The sequence below is a fragment of the Staurois parvus genome, unplaced genomic scaffold (genome assembly GCF_062004578.1).
Source record: "Staurois parvus isolate SC_StPar_1 unplaced genomic scaffold, SC_StPar_1.0 ptg000684l, whole genome shotgun sequence".
Lineage (NCBI taxonomy): Eukaryota > Metazoa > Chordata > Amphibia > Anura > Ranidae > Staurois > Staurois parvus.
In genome coordinates, this window is record NW_028318480.1 from 2,462,241 (window position 1) to 2,488,929 (window position 26,689).

The window sequence follows — 26,689 nt, forward strand, 5'->3', positions numbered from 1 at the left end:
ACTAACTCCTAATAGAGATTATCCTCCCCATCACCTAAGTCAGTGGTCTCCAAACTATGGCCCTTTACTTGCCTTTATCTGGCCCTTGGGACACTGTTCTTCCCACTGACACCAACAATGGGGCACCATTTCTCCCACTGACAGCAGTAATGAGGCACTCTTCCTCCCAATGATAGGACACTGTTCCTCCCTCTAATACCAGATGTGGCAATGTTTACTCCCACTGATGCCAGGAAAATTTCCACTCCCTCTAGCCACAGTCCGGCCCCCCTAAAGTTTGAAGGACAAGAAACGGACCTTTTGTTTAGAAAGTTTGGAGACCCTTGACCTAAGTTATCAAACACTAAAAGAACAGCAGCATTTTTGGAATGTATTGCATTCTCTGTATACTCAGCAAGGAGGCAATCCTTGGGTGTAGCCAAGCGAGCTGATGTATTTCAGCAAGGTGCAGGCAAGCTGTGTTTTTTTTTTCTCAATTAGGTAGAAGGCTGAAAAAGTCAGACTATTGTGACATCAGCCTTACCAGACGTAGGACACAGAAGACTACAAAAAGGTTCATCCTATATAACTTTATTCCCCCACATCTTTGGGGCAATATGAACACTTTTAACAGGACTAAAATCAAAACAGGGGTGGGAAACCATACACTGAAAAAGACAGCTCATTGACTGGTGCACTACAATGAGGCTTAGGGGGTCACACCAGGCCTCATCTTGAAACCGTATTCTTGAGCGGGTCTCAACGCATGGTCTTCACAGGACTTTTGAAGTTACTGGCTGCCTGAAGCTGAAGCTGGTATGCCATTGGGTGGATTTTGAAGCCATATAACCTAAAATAGGGAATTAAAAACAAATGTCAAAAAACAGAAAAACTTGTATAGGGGGCGGCAACAATCATTAGAATCTTGTTTTTCACCTTTCTTGGGAGTTCTGTGCCCACCACCACTTCAATGTAACAGCACTGGTGGAAACAGAACTACCTCAACTTCAGCATTTCAAACCCCCTTTCCTTTCCAGGCCAATTTTCAGTGCTGTGATAGAGTGACTGACAATTTCTCTGTCATGCAACATTGTACCCAACATTAATTTAATATTGTCTAAGGGCAGTCCAGTGCGTTTTTTTTTCTGCATCAAAAATGCATGCACAATGTTTTCTATGTATTCCAATGGCCCTAGTTCACACCAGTGCAGTCAGTTTCCGGCGTGGAAAAAAGTAGAACATGCTGCATTATTTCTGCACAGAACCATACTGGAGCATAGCAAACTGCACCGGAGCTGCATGTGGTGTGAACTGTAAGCAAAAACATATCCGGAATGCATCTGGAGTGCATTTTTGTGGTGTGAACTGGCCCTAAGACATACAATATAGAGCTATCCTTTAGCAGTATCAAATAGTCATGGTTTTTACAATATATAAAAGAAAAAGACCCAAGCATTTTAGGGGAAAATAAAAAAAAAAAAAAAAAAAAAACCACACAATTCCCTCACTTTATTATAAACATCAAATGACAGAACAAACACACCAAAATGACCCATTTTTGTAAAATGGACACCTCCAAACTCATTCGATTTTTTGCCACAATTTTTGGGAGCTGAAGAAACAGACTGATATTGAGACATATAGTTCAGTTTAATGGGCAAAAAGATAATTCTACTTTCTATCAAAGCAGTTATCCTTAAAGGCTGGTTCACACTACATGCGTTCCGGTGCCTTTTTTTTCTGCATCCAAAATGCACAAAAAAGTAGGTTACATGGTTCTCAATGGCATGGTTCACACCAATGCTTGCAGTTTCAGTGCGGAAAAAAAGAAAAAAAAAAAAAGAAGAAAAAAGTAGAACAAGGCTGCATTTGTTCTGCACAGAACTGTACTAAAATGCGGTAAAAAAACGCATATAAAACGCATCGGAACACAAAAAAAAAAAAAAAAAAAAAAAAAAAAAAAACCACACTGAACACTGACCAAAAAGAAAAAAAAAATATGAAAAAAACGGGAAAAAAGGGCATCTGGAATGCATCACAAACATGCATGCAGAAACCGGTCCTCAAACAGTTTAGTTTATGCAGACCAATGCAAACTCTCACTACATCGATTTGCCAAGTACTACAGCATATTAAACCAGAGAAGTTCAAATCTGTGTATGGGAACGCAATGGAGAAACTGGACCTATAAAACATGAATCTGAAGCGAGTACTTATAGGAGTTCATGTATTAAAAAGCCTTGCTAGACATCTAAATACACTACGCTTACTTATGCCTCATGCCAAGGCCAGATTTGTATCTCAGGAGCCTATAAAGCAGAGAATTCTGAAGTGCCCCCCCGCAAAAAAAGACAGTAAGACGACTTTGATAAAAGATTTTATAGATTTTATATGTGTAAAGGGGAATGCTGTAGACTGATGTAAAGTGGAACGCTGCAGACTGTGATGTGGGGGGGGGGGGGGTGGATCTCTTGCCCCCAGAGCTCCCCTTACATCAGGGTCCTCAGAGTTTTCCTTTACATCAGATTCTGCAGGGTTCCCCCTTACAGTGCAAGGGTGACCTCTGTGGACCTTGATGTGAAGGGGAACGCTGATGTAAGGGGGGGCACTGCGGACCATGATGTAAAGGGGGAGCTCTGATGTAAGGTGGTCTCTCTGGTCACCAAAGCCCCCATCCTTACATCACAGTCCGCAATGTTCCCTCTAACATCAGAGTTACCCTTTATATCAGGGTCCGCAGAGGTCCCCTTCCACTGTGGGGCACTAGTGTGAAAGGGGCCCAATTCATCATGGGCAACAACCAGGCCATTTTTCTTTCACTCTCACTTTGTTATTCAAGTCTAAAAATAAAATTTATTTGAAGAGACTTACGATTCCACCCAAAAAAAAAAAAAAAATCATAAGAATCATCCCTTGAACAAAATATTGAATATGAGTGAAAATGCTTCAGCATTCGACTTCTTCTGGGAATGCTGAATACCTGCATCCCCTGCTAAGCGCTGTGGTTCCTTGACAACAGCGAGACTCGCCACCCCACCAGAGAGGTAAGTAATCATGGTCCTCTATTACAGTGTTACTTTTTGTATTTTCTTTGGGAAGCGATACAAAATTTAGCAAAATCTGCAATGTACAAATGTTAAATCTTTTTGAAATGCAGCACAATGTATGCAGTGTTTTACCAAACATACAGGTTTAGAACATCACAAAAAGGGGAGCTTTTGCCTATATAAGCTTGAAACATCCTTGCACATACTGCATTAAGCTGTACTCTCAGGAAATGACAGTGGGTTATTACTTTGCAATCAATACATGAGCTTTTAAGCAGTGAATCGAAGTCTCGTAGCTGTCCATTTACAAACCTCAACCCAAAACCAGTCATTTCATTCTGGAGTGAGGGTGACACTATGACAATCGACAGTGTAGTTTCATTTGAATTTTGTAGACCCATTCCACCTTGTTTACAGATCTCACCTACAGTCACACATGATCTAACTCATTCCTCACAAGTCTCATGGCAATATTCAACTTACCTAGGAACAAACTGATTGGCAGGTCTCTTGGGTCGATACTCTGGGTGAACCATAAAGAGCATATGAGGGAACCCAGTGCCAAAATATGCTCCATCTGTGTGATGATGGCGGGAGGACTTGGGGGTGTAAACGTCCATACATTTGGGGCAATACAGCTTTACCATAGCTTCACCGGGAATGTCGGAGAGACCTGAGGTGCAAAATGTGATCAGAAGGTGTTTATTGGGAATTTATCTTCATGATGTTTTCAAACAATGGAAAAAGCACCAAAGACTACCACTACGTAATGTACATATTACCTAAATAAAGTTGTAAATAAATATCAACAGTTTTCAGAGAATCCACATAAATATTTTAAACTATAAAAGTCACTTAGATCAGCAATTTTAATCTACTGTTCACATGTGAGGGATGAAATCAGCAACTAATAATTATTTTCACAATCAATTAGTTGGCCAATTGTTTTGATTAATCAATTAGATAAAAACTTTAAAAAATGCAGTGTACAATTTAGGTCATATGTAAAAAGTTTTACAAAAACATTCTTGAATATGCAGTGGTAAATATACACACACGTTGAATCTGGAAGAACTACAGCACTGTTTTGCATGAGAGACTCCCATGTCATAGGCAGGTAGCTTGATACAAGCTACATGTACCTGCTGTCACTAAGACATTTAGTAGCAGCAGCATGTTTTTTTTTTTTTTTTGTGCCACCTATTATTGGGTTCAAAACCAAAACTCAGCCTTCTGTAAAACAAGTTGGGGAGGAATATAAATCTTTTTATATTAACCACTTAAGCACCGGAAGGTTTTACCCCCTGTATTTTTTTGCTATTTAGCTACTTTAACTGACAATTGCAGGTTAATGCAACACTGTCTGCAAATTAAATATTTTTTCACAGAAATAGAGCTTTCCTTTGGTGGTATATGATCACAACATGGTTTTTTATTTATTATATGAAAATACCAAAATTTTTGGGAAAAAAAAAAAAAAATTGATTTTCTACCCAGATTAGATTTCTTCATAAAATTAGGCCAAAATGTATTCCGCTACATGTCTTTGGTAAACAAACAAAAAAATCCAAATAAGTGTATATTAATTGGTTTGTGCAAAAGTTATAGCATCTACAAACTATGGTACATATACTGGAATTTATGCAGCTAGGATGCTGTACTGGTAATGGCTGTGATCAGCAACTTTTAGTAGGACTGATAGTGTGGTATGCAATCTGTTAGCTGACGCTGGCTGGGAGCGACATTGACATAGTGACACTAATACAGTGATCTGTGCTAATGCTGTACCTAGTCACTGTACTAATGAAACTGGCTGGGAAAGGGTTAACATCTAGGGCAATCAAAGGGTTAACTGTGTGCCTAACAAAGTGTAGTGTGTGAGATGTCTGCTGCTTTTACTAACAGATGTGGCTGTTTGTCTCGCTGCTCAGTGTACAGAGCCCTGTGTGGTTCGTAAACACAGGGCTCTGTGCTGTGATTTGCTAAGCCAATCAGCAGGTCCCAGCCATAAATCACTGGTAGGGACCTGTTGACCGTCTTTTGCTGTACTAAATCACAGCACATATCAGGCAGGGGAGGAGGCGGTGCACCCTTTACCAGGAAAAGCTGCATGTACATGATCCAGCGCACAAAGGGCCACCCCTCCACAGTAATAATACAGTGGGCAGTCCTAAAGTGAAAAAGTAGTACTAAACACCCCGGTCACATTGGGTGCGACTTGGCATGCGACTTGAAAATAGTATGCCAAGTCGCACCCTATTGTCCGCTATTAGAGCGGTCATACCGGTGCGGTTCCGACTTCTAAAGTAGTACATGTACTACTTTTGTTGCATTTGCATAGACATCTGTGTCAGATGTCTTGCAAATCGCAATGAAATAGGCAGGTCACTCGGTTTTGAAATTTTGCGACTTCACTGGGAGTCGCACGATTTCAAAATTGGCTTTGATGTGACCAGGGTGTAAAGGCTGAGACGTTTTTAACAATATGTCATGCTTACCTACTCTGTGTAATGGTATTGCACAGATCCTCTTCTGGCCCCCCACTGGCACTCCTGGCTGCTCCTGCCTTCAGAATGCCCCCATAGCAAGCAGTTTGCTGTGGTCATGTGGGCTCAATCCCTCAAAGCACTGTGTGCTTCTGTTGGCACACACATTGAAGTTAGAGTCTGCCCCGATCCATCCTTTGCTGCATTTGAGACCTGTGAGGAGGGAGAGAGCAGTGCTCTCAGGTAGAATCAGGTAAATATACGGGAAAGGGGGAAACTGGTCACAGATATTTTTTTTACCCTAATGCATTAAAATGGAGCTCCATCCAAAAGGGGAAGTTCCACTTTAAGGTTCCGCTCCCCGTTAAGGATTGACACCTTTAGGGAGTGGGGGGGGAAAGGGGGGTACCCACTCCCACAGATATCGAAAGCAGAAGTTGTCCTCTCTCCCCCCCTCCCGTAGTCTTCTGGGACGCGTGACAGGTCCCAGAAGGCTATGGGACCATTCACAAAGTACAGTGCTACTTGCACATGCGCAGCGGGCACCCAGCTGCGAACCCGCAAGCTGTCACAGCCTAGTGCCCACACTGCAGATGCCAGTGGCGGGGACACAGGATGGCCGGTACGAGGACATTGCAGGATCGAGGGATAGGTGAGTGGTATTTTTTTTAAGTCAGCAGCGACAGTTTTTGTTGCTGCTGACTTATGCTTTTTATTTTGACTGGACCCCCCGCCTTAAGGCAAAAGAAAAAAAACCTTCTGCCTGTAGAGTCACTTTAAATAATTTCCTTCTCCTGTCCAGGATTACAATTTCCCATGAAGTATTGCTTCTCACTTATTCACAGGTTCTCAGGCACTTATTGACATGTATAGACAGTGTACTGAGCTATATGTGTGCTGCACTGTGCACATGTAAACAAATAATGCATTCTGTGTGCAGGCCAACTAATTGGCTGACCAAGTGATCTATAAATGAAAATTGTTGACAACTATTGTAAATAATAAAGTGCAGCGCTAAGATGAAGGTAAGATGACAATAAAGCTTGATTTGAATCAGTCTATTAAAGTATAATAAATCCAGAAGTGTGCCAATATCAATCTCTTACATATCGGTGCTCCAAAAGAATGATAGGATTGCGCGCTTACCAGAAGTGCATAGATTATGCGCATTAATGTATCCGTCTCAGAAACTTCAGAGTAGTGATGTATGTATATGGCACATCCATCTGATCATGGGCAGCTCTGCAGTGAATGGATGATGTCTGCTCCAGAGGTTTCCTTAAGGATCGATAGGGTCAGCCACCTGATTACCATTATCCAGAGGAGGGGAATTCCTGTAATCTTCCCAGGTTCTGCAGGCTTAAAAGGCTGCTCACTCCCCACGACCGCCACCTCCACGGCCTGCACTCCTCTTCCTGTGTCCCCAACCGCTAACTACCTCATCCCTGAGCAGCCTTTAAGCCTGCAGAACCTGGGAAGATTACCATTATCCAGAGGAGGGGAATTCCTGTAATCAGGTGGCTGACCCTATCGATCCTTAAGGAAACATCTGGAGCAGACATCATCCATTCGCTGCAGAGCTGCCCATGATCAGATGGATGTGCCATATACATACATCACTACTCTGAAGTTTATGAGACGGATACATTAATGCGCATAATCTATGCGCTTCTGGTAAGTGCGCAATCCTATCATTCTTCTGGAGCACCGATATATAAGATTGATATTGGCACACTTCTGGATTTATTATACTTTTATAGACTGATTCATATCAAGCTTTGTCATCTTACCTTTATTCATCTTAGCGCCGCACTTTATTTATTGTATATTTGAGGTTTTGTTTGGTTACCTGAGTGTATCAGCTGCTATAATAGCGCTCACTACCATTATATTTTTACTGTTAACAACTATTGTCATTATCGATTACGTTGATTCAGCCCTAGAGGGATGACACTGAGGGAAGAGGTTTGCTTTTAAATACAACCTGTGCAGCGAAGATTTAAACAAGTAAGAACACAAAGGACAGGAAGGAGAATCAGTAAAGAGGGGCACTCACCGATTGGCAGCATGGGCTGGTTCTCACAGTAAACACGGGGACAATAGCCAAAGTCTCCCTGCTGATACTTCTCCAACTGCAGGGACAGAATACAAAACACGCAAGTCATAACAGTTCTTAAAGTGGAATTACAATCTCTGACTATTTATAGAATTTTTGGATCAAGTGCAAAAGCTTCTGAGTCTCCACTGTGGAAATTCACCCCTAACTATCCACTGGAAGAAGAGAGGACGGGAAAGTTCCCGGTGGGAACCTCTGTTCTACTGAAACAGTCAAAGATGGAAGCCCTATGTTGTGTCATCAAGAAAATAAGTGAGGGCAAATATCCCCCATATTCAGATCTTTAGCATGCACGAGTCTGGAAGAAAAGCATCATAAGACTAACCTTTGCCACAGTAACTGGTCTACCAAGTTAATTAAGATGCTGATCACATGACCAGACACAATATTGTCACATGATATTGGCTTAAAGAATCAGAAGAACTAACGTTACAACTCTGTTGCAACGTTAGTTCTTCTGATTCTTTAAGCCAATATCATGTACCTCCTTCTTCCCTCTGTGAATCAAAGGTACATTTAATGTATCTAGTGCACCACTGCAAGGCTCCTTGCTTTAGCACACACACCCCCTCCCCAATACCAGATGTTTCTCCATTTCCAAAAATAAGATCACCTTGGGGTATCTACATCCCAAAAAGAGCCAATCTTAGGGGTTTTCACATGTCCTGACATTTTTATAATTCTGGATATATTTTATAACAAATTGTAAGGGAAGCATTTTTTTCAAAATGTTCTGTCTTTTCCCTTATATAGTAAAAAATAAATTCAGTGGTTATTAAATGCCACCAAAAGGAAAGCTATCTCAAGAAATGATACAATTAACTTGGGAATGGGGTTTGACCAAGTAATTGTCAAATTATCACAGCAATGAAAACTAAAAAATGGCCTGGTAATAAAGAGGTATAACAGGCTAGTACTGACGTGGATAAGAACAGATTCTCTGACAACACAACCCCACTGTAACTTTATTCATGAGTATCCAGAGCTTCAGTAGCCATACAAGTAAAATAAATAAAATTAGGAGGTTTTTGGGGGCTTTATTCCTTGTTCTGAGCGTGTCACAGATGTAAATGGTGGGGGTGATCTCAGACTTGCCTTCCTTTCCTCTGACATTAAAGGAGGACTAGCTCAGACAATTCATCCAAGTTGCTTGTTTGGATCAGATAGTCTGAATATTAGCAACCTTTCCAAAGAAATGTATGAATCAAAAACTGCTCCAAAAAAAAAAAAAAAAAAAGTTGTTTGGACTGGAGTTTTGTGGACACTGGTATTTGCATTACAGAAAAAAACAAAAAACAAACCACCACACACAATGTTTATTGTACATACAGTACAATAAGTACTGGAGTTTATTGTACATACAGTACAAGGATATAATGGCATCCTACTGCACAACAAACCCAGACAGCGGGTGTTCTAGCCGTGACGTGTAAAGAAGCATTGATCCAGTGCAGACAAGCTAAACATTGGGCAAAAGCACATTCAGCATAAGTCCTGTTCTGGAACAGTCACCCCACATAACTCAAGGGAGATGTGAAGGAAAGTAATCAGAAGTGATCTTCCACTAATTTGACTACAGAAACCAGTAAGGAGCGGTTACCACTACTGGGTCGGCATGCTGGGGTGCCACTAAATTTTACAATGGACCTGTGCTGTAGCACACCACAACACTTGGTAGAGTGTTGCCTTCCCAAAAAAATAGGGTCATGTGCAGTTTTTGCCATGAACAGGTGAACCTGTTAAAAACAAATGCATTACTTTAATGCAGTGTGTGTTTGGTTGCTATGACTATTGTATTATAAATAAGCAGTGCTTAGAGAAATTACCGGTGTGCTTTTTTTGCATACATACAGAAATTATGTGTATATTAGTTAAGTGTATGGGAGACTTTCCCAAAAAGCATTCCTAGAAGGCATTTCAATACATCAAATCAGCAGCCATTAGTATAGAAAAACCAGAACAAGTGCTTGATGGGAAACTATTGACTGAAGAAAATCATTTAGCAGGACTCTGTTATTGGTCTCTGTAGACAGAGTATTCCCAGCCATGATCTAGAAACATGCAAGCTCTGCAAGGAGGGCATGATACTGTTAGCAGAAGGAGCAGAGTGTGCACTCATGTTTCTGTATGCTTTTAGCAGGTCTATACTGTCAAATTGCATTCAGAACCCAGAATTACACGGTTAATTTTTTTCTAGGAGCTGCAACTGGGCTTTAAACCTAAACTCCAGGGATAATATATTTTGTGTAATTACCCCAGGCCAGCGCAGCACAACGTAAGCATGCACATATAATAACTGAATGGCCTCTGTGGAAGCTGTAATTTACAGTGACGGCCACAGTCTTACAGGTACTGTACTGAGCGGGCTTCCCTTCTGCATAGTAATTACGGGGGGGGGGGGGGGGTTTCATGCAGGACATAGCCGCTATTCACAGAATGCATTGCATTTTTCTCAGCAAATGCAAATCTCTATGTAGCTGGATTAGATTGAGAGGATGGGGCATTGACATCTCAATTTCCACCTCATTCAGCGAATGCTTTGCATTTATTGAGAAAGGGGGCAGGTGGGGGAGTTGGCTGCTTCACAGAGCAGCAAAAGAGGGTCACTTTTACTTAAAAAAAACCCCAAAAAAACAAACAAGCCATGGCTGTCAGCTGAAACAAATGATACCAATCACCAAAGACTCCCTCTGAACCTGTTCCGGAATGCCCCAACAGCTGAGGTTCTCTAAAATGTCATTCCACTAGCTTTCAAACATCCAACCAGGCATGTACAGACATTTACATAAACAGTTACATATTTTGAAGATCCAAAAATCAGGGCCTTCTATTATGCCAATCTGCTGTTATACGTAGGGTTAATGCCTCATGTGAGAAGTTCATGGCACAGTGTAAGCTTAGTCTCCAGCAAAGTATAGCTCACATGGGGCTTTCCTTTCACTCTCAACAGCTGAATTGGGGGGGGTAAGTGGAGCGCAAAGAGAAGCTAAGGAATGCATCTGTGGGCATTGCAGCGCAGCAGCTGGTGTGCAGTGTGATCTAGCACAGCGAAGATGTGCTGAGCTTGATGGATCACACGGTTTTTATTTTGTTTTTAGCAAACTTTACTGAGATGTCACAAAGAAATCTCATATCTCTTAAAGTTAAATTGCCGACAGTGGATTGCTTATCAACACACTGTCCCCACACACCACCACAAAGCAGTGGTATGAACCGGGCATATAGAAGACATTTTGCCTTGTTCATGCAGTAGGACTATGCTGAAATAACCATCCAATGCAGTCCCATCGCATCTGGTGTGAATATACCCTCACTTTCTAACAAAATAAATCATCTCCACATGTACAGATTTCTCACCATTTGGGCAATACCGCGGTTAGTCAATATATAGCGAGCGTGGATCAGCCCATAAAGCATCTCTGCAGCTTGTTCAATGAGATCACTCTGATTGGGATTATCTTCTAGTTCCTCATCTGAAAAAGGACAATACAAGAGCAAAATACATTTTTTTTTTGGTTCTTAGGATGCGTGGCCTTACACCATACATTCAGCCTGCGGTTCAGCAATGTATGTGATAGCAGATAAAACCAATGCTTGGACTGGGGCATCAACAGCTTCACCATAGGCCTGATAAGTCTACAAAATCTAGAGTGAACATAACAGATTTAATAAAAACACTCTAAAAAGTTTTACACAACAGCATTAACACTAAGCATGCTTAAGAGAAGCCCACTTAGAGACAACTTGGGGTCGATTTACTAAAACTGAAGAGTGCAAAATCTGGTGCAGCTCTGCATAGAAACCAATCAGCTTTCAGTTTTTTTTTTTTCAAAGCTTAATTGAACAAGCTGAAGTTAGAAGCTGATTGGCTACAATGCATAGCTGCACCAGATTTTGCACTCTCCAGCTTTAGTAAATCAACCCCACTGTCACCTTACATGTAAGGCAAGGCAGAGAGGGTCTCTGGAAAAGGCCCTTCCTCCATGTATTTACCTTACCGGCGCACCAGGGCACAGCTCCTCCTTTTGCAGCCCATCGAGAATACCTGGCACTCTCATGTATGGAGAAAGCATGTGACCATTTATACTGCTCATGCATAACATCTGCTTCTGTATAATTAATACATTTTCAGGTCACAAAGAACACAGTTTTTATATCCAGGTTCTAGTACGAACATGCACACTGACCAGGCTCTAGATCCAGAATCATATCCAGTGCCTGTCTATAATGTGGAACCTGTTCATTCAGTCCAGTCAAGTTGAATTTATCTTGAATGTAATCTTCATCTACCTGTAAGAAAAAAAAAACAAAAAAAGGTATAGAAGTAGAATTCACATGTGTTCAGTGAAAGCTCCTTGGTTCATGTGAAGAACTAGATGTGGAAAATACAAAACATGGGCTATCCGCTCAGTCTACAAAGCCCAGAATGCCCTTGGGGTCTGGCAACACAAAGAAGGCATCACACATCATATAAGGAGTGATTTTCAGCCTGGCCTTCAGGAGATGGGGCTAAACGGCTATGCCTTGGAACAAAGACTGAGATGTAAAAGGTAGCGAATGGAAAACACAAAAGCATATCTAAAACGTTTTAATTTTTGTATAATGCAAGTAATAGTTAAAACCTCTGTAAAGTAGGGGTGTGTCCAAGATGGCGCCTGGAGCAGACGTCTGTTCCTGAGCTCCGGCGCCCTGCAAGTGTATCCGCTGCCATCCCGGCGACAGCGGACCTTGACTGGTCGCCTGGGTGTCTCCGGTCCCTGCTTGACACCTGGGGGAGGGTACCGGTTGGTTTTGTCCCCCCCCCCCGGCCATCCGGAGCGCCAGATGACCTGCGGCCTACCGCAGTGTGAAGCCGCGGTCTTTCCTGACACCGCGACCGGGACGGATCGCCGCCGCGGTCGGGAAGAGACGCTGCCGCTATGCACTACAGACCTCTGCAATAAGGTCAGCGAGTGGGATAGCCTGAGGGGCCCCCCTGGCTTCTGTGTCGGTCCTGGGGACCAAACCAGGCCTACACAAATATAAATAGGGCCCGGAGACCCACCAGAGTGGAGGAGCAGCCCTTGATAGGGGTGGAGATTTCTTCCATCAGCCCCCTCCCCATGAAGGGTGAATTAGGGGCTCCTGTGGTCCCCCCTGGCAAGCCTTCATAATGGCAGACCACTCGGCCTGAACACCGCAGAGCCCCGCACTTCACTGGATGCCGAGATCTTGGGGTCTACACCTGCTTTAACTGGGAGTACGTCAGCTTCTAACAGATATTCCTATAGCTACACTCGCAGTCTATATCCATTCCTCCCTTCTCAGTGCGATAACTTTTTCTACAATTTCTTGGCTATGGCAGGATGCTCGATGTGTCCTGCAGCAATGAATCTTATGTGAATGCAACTCCGTCGGGGGACACGCACACGTAATCGGGGAAGATGTCTAAGTGATCTCCCTGTGCCGTGCCACCGGAGCATACATCTCGGCAACTGGGCTTCTGCACCCCATTGGACTTTTTCAATAGGTTGAAGGTGTCTTGGAACTACCTGGACTTCTCCTAAAAATGCATCGTACCCCACGCACCAAACCTAAACATCAGGCCCAGCAGCAATCCCCTCCGCATAGTCATACCACCAAGCTGACGCCCAGCCCTCCTGAACCTGATGACAACACCCAGCTTACAGGGGATCCTGAGTCGGATGGTGATAGTCAGCAGCAGTTCCCCATCGGGGATGAACGACCCTCCTGAACAAAACCCTGAAGCCTTACTACACAAATTCCGTGCCATAGTGCGAGAAGAGATTACAATCGCCTCTCGTAAACTATCTTCTGATCTGGTAAGAGGCCTAAAAGAATTGGGCCATCGTGCCCATCAACTTGAACGTATGGATCTGGCGACTACGGTCTTGGAGGGCCATGAACAGGAGGTGGATGATCTGCATGCTGAGCTGGACACTTTAAAAGATAAATTGGAAGATGCTGAGAATAGAGCCCACAGAGATAATCTCCGCATCCGTGGGATCCCTGAGGTAATCACCGATCTACAGGGTACTGCTACCGCTCTATTCCAAGAATTGGCTCCTGAGATCCCCTTGGAACGACTGGAGTTTGATCGTGTCCATAGAGCTTTAGCTCCTAAGCCCACGGAGGGCCCTCCCAGAGACATTATCATTAAATTCCACTTTTACCGTACTAAAGAACGTCTACTACAGGCGGCTTGGAATCGTCCGGCTTTGGAATTCCAGGGTCACTCTGTTCAGCTGTTTGCAGACTTGTCTCCAGTCACGATTGCCAAACGTCGTACCCTGAGATCCTACCTCCAGATTTTACAATCAGCTGATATTAAGTACAGATGGGGATTTCCTTTCAAGCTCTCCTCCTTCCAAGGTCGTCAATTCCAAGCTTCTTCACCAGCAGATCTTTGCCGCCATTTTCAGGAACTGAAATTGGAGTTACCTCACCCCCTGAACGAGGAGGCTACAGCTTCTACACGCCCTCGGAGTTCCCAGTCTTCACGTACGTCTTCCCCTCCAGGTCAGGGTGGCTCTCAGATCTCTACAGGCCCAGCGTTTCCAGGAGGTTTCTGCAACTTGACATTCTGTGCCCAAATGGGTTTTTCACGTTTTTTTTTTTCTTACCCTTTGAGATGCGGGTGACATCGCCCATATGTGTTCCTATGCAGTTATGCCTTGTTGCACTTTCTCCACAGAGGTTTGTGCCTAAATAACCATGTTAGTTCTGTGTAGATGCTTCTACTTAGGTCATAGTTGATGGGCGGATTCGGCGGCGGATCTCAGGCCGCGGATGTGAATCGGCTCACTGGGAGGTCCCGTGAGCGGCTTCACCCCTCCCGCTGTTTTGGAGCTTCTTCATTTTTGCAGTTCTAGCCTACTGAGTTTCCTATTGCCTTGCTAACTATCTACAAGTCACTTGTTCCTGGGTTTAGTAGCCTAAATTGTTTGTGCAGTATTTTCTTGCCCTAATTGAGTCGAGTAGTTCCGGTGGACTATGGTGTCCCCCTACCAGCTGGTTAGTGGACTGGATTGGTGTCCTGCCCGCTAGCCAGCCTTTTTGTGGGTATTTCACCTACAGTGGATTATTAAGATGTTTGTGCTAATCTTACGGTTTCATGTGAATACTGCTCGTATACCAGATGGTTTCTTGTTTTCTTCCTTTTTTCCTGTTTTTTGTCATGTGTGTTTTTATAAAAAAAATTTCAGGGTTCTCGGGGATCGTGGCGGAGATGATCTTGTTCCCTTCCGATTGCCATGTCGCTAAACTGGTTATCCTTAAATGTTCAGGGCATGAACTCCCCGCAAAAACGGGTAAAGATATTTAGGTTTCTCCGGGCTTGCCATGTTGACATTGCTTGTCTGCAGGAAACTCATTTTTCAAATACCTCTGCCCCTAGATATTTCGATGCACGCTACCATCAGGTTTTTCAGGCTACTGGCCCTGCTAAACAAAGGGGAGTCCTTGTTGCTTTTCATTGCAAAACCCCATTTGTTTGTGTGAAGCGTATAGCTGATCCAAGCGGCAGGTATCTATTATTACAGGGCACGATTCAGGGTATTGATGTTACAATACTGACCTATTATGCTCCCAATGTTAACCCTGGACCTTTTCTATCACATATCTGCTCCCTCCTGGCTATCCATCAACGGGGTACTCTTCTGCTGGCAGGAGATTCCAATTTAGTATTAAATCCATCCCTAGATAAATACCCTGCAGAAAATTCTACTTATTCCACGACAGCCAAATCCTACACCCGTGCGTTAAGTACCCATGACCTGGTAGATCTATGGCGTGAATTCCACCCCCGGGGAAAAGATTATACTTACTACTCTCATCATTCTCATTCAAGAATTGACCATGCTTTTGTGTTGCGCAAACATCTTCCCTTAGTACACTCAGTCTCTATCCTCACGGTTCCATGGTCCGATCATGACCCCATTCTGGTGGTTTGTTGATCTCTCCTCTGTAAGCCATCCTACTCCTCTTGGATTATGAATGATTCTACTTTCACTGAAGATCCAGGCGGAACTAGTGCGTAAATCCCAAGAATATTTTCAGCTAAACTCGGGTTCTGTCTCTTCTTCGGTGACGTTGTGGGAAGCTTACAAGGCTGTTCTACGGGGTCATATTATTCAGATAGCTTTGAGGCAGAAAAGGGATAGACAACATAAGCAGAGTCAACTGGAATCAAAGTTAGCTTCCGCGTCGACTCAATTTAAGCAGGTACCAACCCTATCGAACCGTAGGTTGTTAGATCAAGCTCGCCTGGAAATAGATCTCTGTTTGACTGATGAGGCTGAGCGCTCTTTGCGATGGACACGCCAGAAATGGTATAGTAAAGCAAATTAACCAGATTCCATGTTGGCACGTAGATTGCGCTCTTTCGCGCACCGTCCTAAACCGATTTCTCTACGCCCTCATCAGAATATTCTCACTAGTAATCCTGTAGCGGCATTGGAGCAGTTCCGGCATCGATTAGCCAGACTTTATAGTCAGAGATAGATTGGGGATCAGCCCGTGTAGGATCCCTACACGGGCTGATCCCCAATCTATCTCTGACTTTCTATCTCACTTGTCCTTATCTACCTTGACGCAGGTTCATAAGGACCTGATGGACCGTGATATTCAAGTATCGGAAGTTCTGCAATGCATTGCTGACCTGAAGATGGGCAAACGCCCAGGTCCAGATGGATACACGGCTTCATATTACAAAAATTGGCTGATGTGCTTGCCCCTCACCTTGCCGCTATGTTCAACATGGTGAAGGGAGGTGCAAACTTTTCCCCTGACTCTTTGACTGCTAACGTGGTTATGATCCCCAAACCGGATCGAGATCATTCCTCCTGGGCAAATTACAGACCAATTTCCCTTATTAACATTGACATGAAAATCCTCACCAAGATTTTAGCCACTCGTTTGAATTCGTTCCTTTCTCACTTGATTAAGAAGGACCAGGTAGGTTTCGTCCCCCACAGACAAGCCGGAGATGCCATCAGACGTATTATACAGTTACAACATTTGGCCCATTCTCACAAAATTGAAATGATGCTCCTATCTCTAGACATTAATAAGGCCTTCGACACCTTGTCCTGGCCTTATCTCATGCCGGTCCTCCATCATTTTGGCTTTGGCCCCTTGTTCTTGCGCTGGATTTCCTCGCTATATACATCCCCTCAAGCAAAACTCAAATATTATGGTTTTGAGTCTTCAACGTTTTCGATTGGCAGGGGAACTCTCTCCCATATTTATCTTGGCTTTGAAACCATCGACGAAAGCCATTCGAATACATCCTGATATTAAGGGAATAGATGTAGCTGGATCCCAACACAAGTTATCTACGTTCGCAGACGATATATTGTTATTGGTTGCGAACTCGGGGGTTACTTTGCCGAATTTACTTGCGGTATTGGACTCCTTTGCAGTTCTCTCAGGCCTCCATGTTAACCCTGCAAAGTCCAAAGTTATGTCGATTACCCTCTCACCATCACTTTTGGAGACTCTGAAACATTCGTTCCCTTTCCAATGGCTTTCTGCCTTGCCGTAGTTAGGAATCAAGCTTACTCCGACTTACGAAGGACTTTACCGGGCTAATTTCCCCACTGTTTTTAATGACTTGACGGAGATGTTGTCTTCCTGGTCTCATTATCCGCTTTCATGGTTCGGTAGAATCAATGCGGTCCGCATGACTTACCTTCCCAAATTATTCTACGTGTTCCGAGTTTTACCAATCCCTGTTCCTTCACATATATTGCGTATTCACCAATGTAAACTTCTGTCATTCATCTGGGGCTCCTCTCGACCCAGAATCAGTAAACAAATCTTATTTGCTCGTAAGACTGAGGGTGGGTTATCTGTCCCGAACCTTCGGTCTTACTATTTGGCGGCCAATATTGCCCCCTTAGCCCACCTCCATGCATCTCACCATTTTCCTTTATGGGCTACTGTAGACTTGATGGACTCCCACCAGATTCCACTCTCTTCTTTACCATGGCTTCCTTCTACTCATCGACCCACATCCCTTAGTCTGACGTTGACATTAACGCTCCGTCTTTGGGACTCCATTAAATATTCTGCTGGCCTCGTTTCTGCTCATCTACCGTTATTACGGTTGCTACACAATCCATTATTTCCCCCGGGTCAAGATAATCCTGGACAGTTTGCTTGGTGGCAAGCAAATGGCTTCCATGATATTCATTCCATGCTAACTCCCACTCGGATACTCGCCTTTGAAACTTTGCGCTCTTCTTACAATATCCCATTGCGGGAACATTTTGGATACCTTCAACTCCACCACTTTATCAATACATTAATACAGACACATTCGGGACCCTACAGGTTGACCCACTTTGAAAGTCAATGTAGACATAGACCCCATGCTTCAGGCTTAATTTCCCTGGTCTACTCTTCCATTATTTCTCATAGAACTCCTCCAGTCCATTGTTATCACCAGCGTTGGCAGTCGGAACTTGGGGGCACTCTAGATCAGCAGGATTGGCGGATCATGACCCAACAATTATTCAAATGTTCTAGGAATGTTATTCTAGAAAACGCATACAAGGTTCTTTATAGATGGTATTATACGCCTGCTCGTCTGGCTCATTTTATTCCCACATATTCCCCGACTTGCTTTCGAGGTTGCCAGCAGATAGGTACCATGGTTCATATTTGGTGGACTTGCCCCAAGGTGTGCAGATTGTGGATTAGAGTTTACGCCCTTCCCCACACTATGTTTCACACAGACATTAAACGCATCCCGTACGAAGCGCTGTTATTTAAACCATTAGTGGGCCTACTTCACCCTGAACGGCGGCTGGCATCGCACTTGTTCATGGCCACCAAGCTGACGATTGCGAGAGCTTGGAAGACTCCCCTCCTCAGCTTCGAGGCTGTCAAAAACTGGATGAACTTTATAATGGTCAACGAAAAGTTGACAACTATACTGTTAGACACCCATTAAAAATTTTTACAGACATGGCGTCCTTGGCTTGATATAGCTCAACCGTCAAGATTCGACCAGTCCCTCTTGTCGATATAAAACTTATATATCAGCTTATTTTTACATTTTTAATTTCTCTGCCGCGGTCCCCCTGGAATCCCCCTTTTTTTTGTGTATGTATGTTTGTCTCCTTTCTCTTCGCTCCTTTCTTTTCTCTCATCTAATCTGTCCTCTTCAGGTTAGTTGTGCTGATTGAGATCCCTGTTTTGAGTCCCGTACCAGCATACTGCGCCCATGTGCTGGACTCCTATGAGAGCCCTGCGTGTTAAGTACCTCTCTGTACTCAGGGAGGCTCTTTCTCCTATTCATTTCGCATTCTGTATGTTGATTTTGCAACAATCTTTCCAGAGAGTTTATTATATTAAAGTTTTTTTTTTTGATCTATGTCCCACTGGAGAGATTTCCCTTCACTTCCTGTTCTGAAGACAAAGTGATGGGAAATCTCTCAAATATGTGAGGAAATGCCCTGTTAGAGAGCTGTCACTAAAAGCAGTGTGCCCATCAAAGTATTTCCTCTCTCCTCTGGCTCTGAGGACAGCTGTAAGATGCTTGTTTTACCATCACAATGTGTCCCAGTGCCATCAGTCATCAGGTCAAACAGACCACATGTATCTTTCTTCCAAGGAGGCACAGACTACAAGAAAAACCTCACATGGGTACTCATCTTTCCCAAGAAAAAGGTTTCGCCTTCAGATGCTCTTTAAAACTGTGGCGCTGGTTCTATATTTATATAAAGTATATAAAAAGCCAAAACCTTTTTATTCTCTATTTTGGATATCATAGGGAGTGTATAAATTGGAAAAAAACATTATGCCCCATTCAAATTATCCCTATCCCCAATATTAAAAAAAGTGCTTTCCTTTTTTGCCTATACTTATTTTTCTGCATCTGTCTCTTCCTTGGTTCTCGCCTAGGCAAGTGTGAGCCTCCTGAGAGAACCACAGGGATGTTGGATTCCTATCGCCCGACGCCTGGGACATGTAGTTCCAGGCAGGTAGCTTCTTTCTACATTTAGCCCTGCTGTGGGCAAGTAGTGGGCTCACCTGTCAGGTGAAGCAATTGGCAGCAGCGCTGCCGCTGATTGCTTTCACACATTGCCAGCCTGTCCGCACCCCCACCATGAGGTTTCCCGGGCTCCGCTTGCCCATCTGCGGGCACGGCTCGCCGTCGGCTAGAGGGGAGGGAGAAGAGCGGACAAGTCCGCTCCCTTCCCCTTCTTGTGCTGACCCGGAAGTGACGTTATGATGTCACTTCCGGGTCCCCAATAAGGGATTGCAATACAATCCCAGGAATGAATGTAATATGGTGCAGATGTGCACATTACATTCAGTGGAGCAGAGGGGAGACATGCAAAAAAAAGTGAAAAGAAAAAAACTTTTTTTTTATTTTAAAAAATGAAAGTTACACCCAAGCACATACCATCCCCCCAAAAAAAATATTGAGGCCCCCACATATACACACAAACATAAAAGCACAAACGCTGGGGCGCCTACGCATGAAACCGTCAATTGCAATACTCATGTCACATATCGACGCGCACGCCAGGATGAGAGCGATAATTCTTGCACCAGACCTCCTCTGTACACTATACTGGTGACCTATAAGGAGCTTTGTATAAGTGTCGACCTATAGGAAATATAAGGTACTGAAGTTTGTCGCCATTTCACTAACACGCACAAATTTAAGGTTTGACAAGTTGGATATCTATTTACTTGGTGCAATCTCATCTTTTATAGATTACAAAAAAATAGGGTAATTTATTGCTTTTTTTGTGCCCTAAAATTAACTTACTTGTGTTTTTTACTAAAATTATGTGGTAAAATCATGCGACAAAAAACTGGAACTACCACAGTTTTATTCTCTAGGGCCTCTGCTTTCAGAAAATATATAATGTTTGGGGGTTTTATGTAATCTTCAGGCCTAAAATTATTTTTTAAACGTGTGCAAAAGACGCAAAAATGGCTCTGGCAGCGAAAATGCAAAAACGGCTCTGGCAGCGAAAGGGATAAAGTATAAGCCCTGAACCCCCCCCCTCTTTCCTGACGAGCAGCCAATTGGTGCTCACTACACAGCAAGGTCTCTCCTCCCTGCTAGTCCCCGGGTGCGGTGCTGGAGACAGGCAGGGAGGGGAGGAGGAGATAAACCGTGCAATGATAAAAATATTACATGTTTAAGTCGCAATAAAGCATGGCGCTATATAAATCCTGTATAATAATAATAACGCCCCTTTTGTTTTTAAAAGCCCCAGACACCTTTGATTTAAATACGGTTTTGGTTAAAAAGAAATTTTTTTTTTTTTTTATCAGGACAAGTAGATTGTCATGGGGGACAAGCAGATTGGGGCCCCGATTTAGTCCCTGGACAAGTAGTTTTTTAAAAAAAATTCCACACGCCTGTACCCATGTTACATATTCCCAGGAGGCAACATATCAACAGAGAATTTGCACACTCTTGCGATTAAAATAAAAAAAAAAAGGAATGAAAAGACCACGCATGTGTGTACAATCCCTGTAAGTTTTTTTTTTTTTTTGCAATCTGTGGCCCATTGGGGAGATATCCCTTTAATTTCTGTCAACACAGCAGGAAGTGACAGGAAACATTTCTAAACTGAGCGAAATCCCCCATAGGTGTCACCAGAACAAGTGCCCCTTTGGAAGATTTCTCCTAAATTCCTGTGCTGATGACAACTCAAATGTTTATTTTCCCCATTATTTTCTGTTTGGGTAACAATGGTCATCAGGAGAAAGCACAAATCTGCTTATGGAGGGCCCAGACAGCAATAAAAACATGACTGGGGTTCTACTCTTTCCCTACTGCATCCAAAGCAAAAAATACGTTTGGTTTAGCAATCTGGCCCAAACGTACTATTTTCTACATTAACAAGTGTGCCCACTGGGCACTCTGTATAAGCTGCATGTAGGTTAAGCTATATACAGTATACCAAGTTCCGGGAGTGGGTCGAGAACTTCTTGTTTCACAAATGGAACAGTTTGTATTGGCGTCAGAACTTGTGACATCAACTAACCACCTCTCCATCTCAGCCAATCAAAAGAAACTGTATTCATTCAGAGAAAACAAAGCTGCCTATGAGTGATGTTCAACCCGACTATTTTGTTCCGGGTGGAAGACAGGAAGTTCTCAACCCACTGTCGGAACACAAGTCCGTATACTCTATGTAGCTGAAGCACCCAGCAGGTGCACCTGTTATTGTAGAAAATAATTTGCTTAGGCCACTTTGGCCCAAGGAAACTAGGTAAAGAGACAGTAAACCTGGAAAACTTTACCCATCTCTACGGGATAGAAAGCTAGGATTGCTCACCTCACAGAAGAATTCATTGCCTCTTAATCCACAGAACCAGCTGATCCAGGACACCTCTTCTGAACTACTCATCTTAAAGGCTGCAGATCAAAAGACAAAGGGTTAGTTCATGTTTACCAAAACATTGCCTATGTAAATAAGTAATGTCTGTAGATAAAAACAAACTGTGCAGCTCTGATCAAAGTTGAATAATGGCCTTGCTATAGGTGTAGGCCATTTACATACCCGTCAAAGGCAGACAGGAATACTCCCAGAACATTGCTAAGTGAGGCATATGATGGAGGAGGTGTACAGTAAAGACTAGGCCTCACTTAGTAACAACCTGGGAGTATTCCAGTCAGGTTTTGGGAAGTATGTACATGACCTACACCTATAGTAAAGCATTATTAAATTTTAGTCAAACCTGCAGTTTTCTTTATCTACAGACACCACTTACCTGCATGGGCAGTGTTTTTGTAAAGGTAAACTAACCCTTTAAAGACTATCAGGTTAGGCAAGACAAGAAAAAACATTTAGGGCAGCAATGACAGGGACTGGAGGGAACCCGCCAGACAGAGACAAGATTCAGATTGGGGGCAAAGGGTATGTTAGGAGGGAAGGCCATGGAGAGAGAAGGCAACCGGGAAAAAGGAGGAAGATTGGGGGGGGGTTTATGGGGAGAATGTATTTTACCTGCTGTAAATCAGCACAAACAGGAAATCCATATGAAGGAGATGACCAGAAAAAGAATCACAGGGGGAGAAAAGGTGAAAGGAGAGACAGGATGGGGGAACGACAGGGTGTGCCCAGGAACAATGAGTGAGAATAGAATAAAAAGATGTAATGTGGAAAGACTGAGTACAAGGATGACTGGAGGAGGAGGAAAGCTGTGAAGTGGCAGAACAGTGGGAGGATGACAACACAGCAAAATGGTGACTCCCTGGGACTCTGGGAATGAGGGGAACCAAGTGGTTAGAAGAACGACACTTGGCGCCAACACCGGAGAACACAGCGGTCAGTGGAGGAATGGGGAAGCGGGCAGTATGAAGAGCAATGGGGTAAATGGTGACAGAACTAGGGAATAAAGGGAGCTGGCCTGAGTCACTAAATATGGAGTGCAGTAGATATGGTCAGTGGAGTATAGGATTGTGAGGTGTGGATGAGCCCTGACATGCGATATGGAGTGCGGTCGGTGAGGCGTAGGGGAGCACAGACCTGGGGTGAGGAGTGCGGTCGGTGAGACGTAGGGGAGCACAGACCTGGGGTGAGGAGTGCGGTCGGTGGGGCGTAGGGGAGCATAGACCTGGGGTGAGGAGTGCGGTCGGTGGGGCGTAGGGGAGCATAGACATGGGGTGAGGAGTGCGGTCGGTGGGGCGTAGGGGAGCATAGACATGGGGTGAGGAGTGCGGTCGGTGGGGCGTAGGGGTGCACAGACATGGGGTGAGAAGTGCGGTCAGTGAGGCGTAGGGGTGCACAGACATGGGGTGAGAAGTGCGGTCAGTGAGGCGTAGGGGTGCACAGACATGGGGTGAGGAGTGCGGTCAGTGGGGCGTAGGGGAGCACAGCCCAGGGGTGAGGAGTGCGGTCAGTGGGGCGTAGGGGAGCACAGACCTGGGGTGAGGAGTGCGGTCAGTGGGGCGCAGGCGAGCACAGACCTGGGGTGAGGAGTGCGGTCAGTGGGGCGCAGGCGAGCACAGACCTGGGGTGAGGAGTGCGGTCAGTGGGGCGCAGGCGAGCACAGACCTGGGGTGAGGAGTGCGGTCAGTGGGGCGCAGGCGAGCACAGACCTGGGGTGAGGAGTGCGGTCAGTGGGGCGCAGGCGAGCACAGACCTGGAGTGAGGAGTGCGGTCAGTGGGGCGCAGGCGAGCACAGACCTGGGGTGAGGAGTGCGGTCAGTGGGGCGCAGGCGAGCACAGACCTGGGGTGAGGAGTGCGGTCAGTGGGGCGCAGGGGAGCATAGACCTGGGGTGAGGAGTGCGGTCAGTGGGGCGTAGGGGAGCACAGAGCTGGGGTGAGGAGTGCGGTCAGTGGGGCGCAGGCGAGCACAGACCTGGGGTGAGGAGTGCGGTCAGTGGGGCGCAGGCGAGCACAGACCTGGGGTGAGGAGTGCGGTCAGTGGGGCGCAGGCGAGCACAGACCTGGGGTGAGGAGTGCGGTCAGTGGGGCGCAGGCGAGCACAGACCTGGGGTGAGGAGTGCGGTCAGTGGGGCGCAGGCGAGCACAGACCTGGGGTGAGGAGTGCGGTCAGTGGGGCGCAGGGGAGCACAGACCTGGGGTGAGGAGTGCGGTCAGTGGGGCGTAGGGGAGCACAGAGCTGGGGTGAGGAGTGCGGTCAGTGGGGCACAGGGGAGCACAGACCTGGGGTGAGGAGTGCGGTCAGTGGGGCGCAGGGGAGCACAGACCTGGGGTGAGGAGTGCGGTCAGTGGGGCGTAGGGGAGCACAGACCTGGGGTGAGGAGTGCGGTCAGTGGGGCGCAGGGGAGCACAGACCTGGGGTGAGGAGTGCGGTCAGTGGGGCGCAGGGGAGCACAGACCTGGGGTGAGGAGTGCGGTCAGTGGGGCGTAGGGGAGCACAGACCTGGGGTGAGGAGTGCGGTCAGTGGGGCGTAGGGGAGCATAGACCTGGGGTGAGGAGTTCGGTCAGTGAGGTGTAGGGGAGCATAGACATGGGGTGAGGAGTGTGGTCAGTAGGAAGGACTGATGTCGGGTCTCAGTATGCCCGAATAGGGCGGCTCTGGCAGCACTCATACCTGTTCTCTCCTCCCGTCTGCACGGCGGATCTTCCCGGCTCTCACCCGCCGCCACACACTAGGCCCGGTCCCCGTCACTGCGCAAGCGCGACCCGGAAGAGGCGGGTTTAGGAGACACCCGCTCTTAATGCTGGGAATGGTAGTTTTCGCAAATGTGGGAGGGGCCGGTGTAGCGGTAAAATAGGTATGCCGTGAAGATGTGTATCCCCTGAAGCAACTGCGCATGTTCCGGTTTCAGGGACGATTAGTCGATTATAGAACTACTGCATCCAAGCTGGACACAGACAGGATCGGCGGGGGACACAGAGAATTATTAACCCCTTACATGCCGAGTGGTCGGCGGGGGCTGTTACATGCCAAATTCTCTGCAGCGACATCGGGCAGCATCGGACAGTGTCAGTGACTTGGGGGGCAGTGACATATGGCGGGTAGTGTCAGTAACATGGCCCTTCCATGTTGACAGTGTCAGTTACTGGGATCATGGGACAGTGTCAGTGACTGGGGGGGGGAGCAGTGTCTGACATATGGGGGGGCAGTCTCAGTGACATGGGGAGGCGCAGTGAAGTGACATGGAGGAAGCAGTGGCGGTGACATGGAGGGGGGGACAGTGACATGGGTGGAGAACAGTGGCATGGGGGGGCAGTGTCAGTGACATAGGGGAGGAGATGTGGCAGTGACATGGGGGTGAGCAGTGTCAGTAACATGGAGGTTGCAGTGAGTGACATGGAGGGGTAGTGTCAGTGACATGGAGAGGACAGTGGCAGTGACATGTCACGGTGCAGTGACATGGGGGGGAGCAGTGGCAGTGACATGGGGGATGCAGTGGCAGTGACATAGGGGAGGAGGCGTGGCAGTGACATGGGGGGAGGGGCAGTGGCAGTTACATAGGGGAGGAGGTTTGTTAGTGACATGGGGGGAGCAGTGACATGGGGAGGAGGGGCAGCGGCAGTTACATAGGGGAGGAGATGTGGCAGTGACATGGGGGGGGGGAGGTAGTGACATGAGGAGGGGGGAGCAGTGAAGTGACATGGGGGTGAGTAGTGTCAGTGACATGGGGGGGGCAGTGACATGGAGGGGTAGTGTCAGTGACATGGGGGGGCAGTGGCAGTGACACGGAGAGGACAGTGTCAGTGACTTGGGGGGCAGTGTCAGTAAGGGGGGGGCAGTGACAATGACATGGAGATGACAGTGTCAGTGACATAGGTGGGGGGCAGTGGCAGTGAAATGGAGGTTGCAGTGTCAGTGACATGGGGGAGGACAACGTCAGTGACATGGGGGGGAGCAGTGGCAGTGCCATGGAGGTTGCAGTGACAGTGACATGGGGGAGCAGTGTCCGTAACATGGGGAGAACAATGTCAGTGACATGAGGGACAGTGACATGGGGGGGCAATGTCAGTGACATGGGGACAGTGTCAGGCACATGGGGGGGCAGTGACATGGGGGGTGGGCAGTGTCAGTGACATTGGGGGGAAGGCGCAGTGAAGTGACATGGGGGGAAGGCGCAGTGAAGTGACATGGGGGGGAAGGCACAGTGAATTGACATGGGGGGAGGGGCAGTGGCAGTGACATGGGGAGGACGTCAGTGACACGGGGGAGGCAGTGGCGGTGACATGGGGAGGACAGTGTCAGTGACATGGGTTGGGAGCAGTGACATGGGGGGGCAGTGGCAGTGAAATTACGGGGTCAGTGACATGGGGAGCAGTGTGAGTGACATGGGGGGGGGCAGTGGCAGTGACATGTAGAGGACAATGGGGGGCAGTGTCAGTGATATGGAGGATGCAGTGTCAGTGTAGTCACATGGGGGGGGGGCAGTGACATGGGTGCAGTGTAGTCACATGGGGGGGCAGTGGCAGTGACATGGGGAGGACAGTGTGAGTGTTATAGGGGGCAGTGTCAGTGACAAGGGGAGGACAGTGATAGCGACATCGGGAGAACAGTCCTCCCTAACGTCACGATCACTGTCCCGCCCCACTGTACCCATTTCACTGACTGCCCCCCCATGTCACTGCCATGCTT

General features: G+C 46.0%; 1 protein-coding gene across 1 annotated transcript; it reads right to left on the reverse strand.

The window, feature by feature from the left end:
• Positions 1 to 554: 554 nt before the first annotated feature.
• CSNK2B (casein kinase 2 beta) lies at positions 555 to 24,823 on the reverse strand. The gene is made up of 7 exons (XM_089652514.1): positions 24,674 to 24,823; positions 21,944 to 22,023; positions 11,816 to 11,918; positions 10,986 to 11,101; positions 7,569 to 7,644; positions 3,510 to 3,699; positions 555 to 829 (listed from the first exon to the last, which is right to left on the reverse strand). Exons 2-7 carry the CDS (start codon positions 22,013 to 22,015, stop codon positions 739 to 741), a joined length of 648 nt encoding a protein of 215 aa, XP_089508640.1. The 5' UTR covers positions 22,016 to 22,023; positions 24,674 to 24,823; the 3' UTR covers positions 555 to 738.
• Between the last annotated feature and the right edge of the window lie 1,866 nt (positions 24,824 to 26,689).

Coding starts and splice junctions, on each gene's coding strand:
- CSNK2B (XM_089652514.1), bottom strand. CDS start 22,015: ATGAGTAGTTCAGAAGAGGTGTCCTGGATCAGCTGGTTCTGTGGATTA. Junction 11,102..11,815: donor GATTCTGGATCTAGAGCCTG/GTCAGTGTGCAT, acceptor GTCCTTTTTCAG/ATGAGGAACTAGAAGATAAT. Junction 3,700..7,568: donor CCAGCCCATGCTGCCAATCG/GTGAGTGCCCCT, acceptor TTTGCACCTCAG/GTCTCTCCGACATTCCCGGT.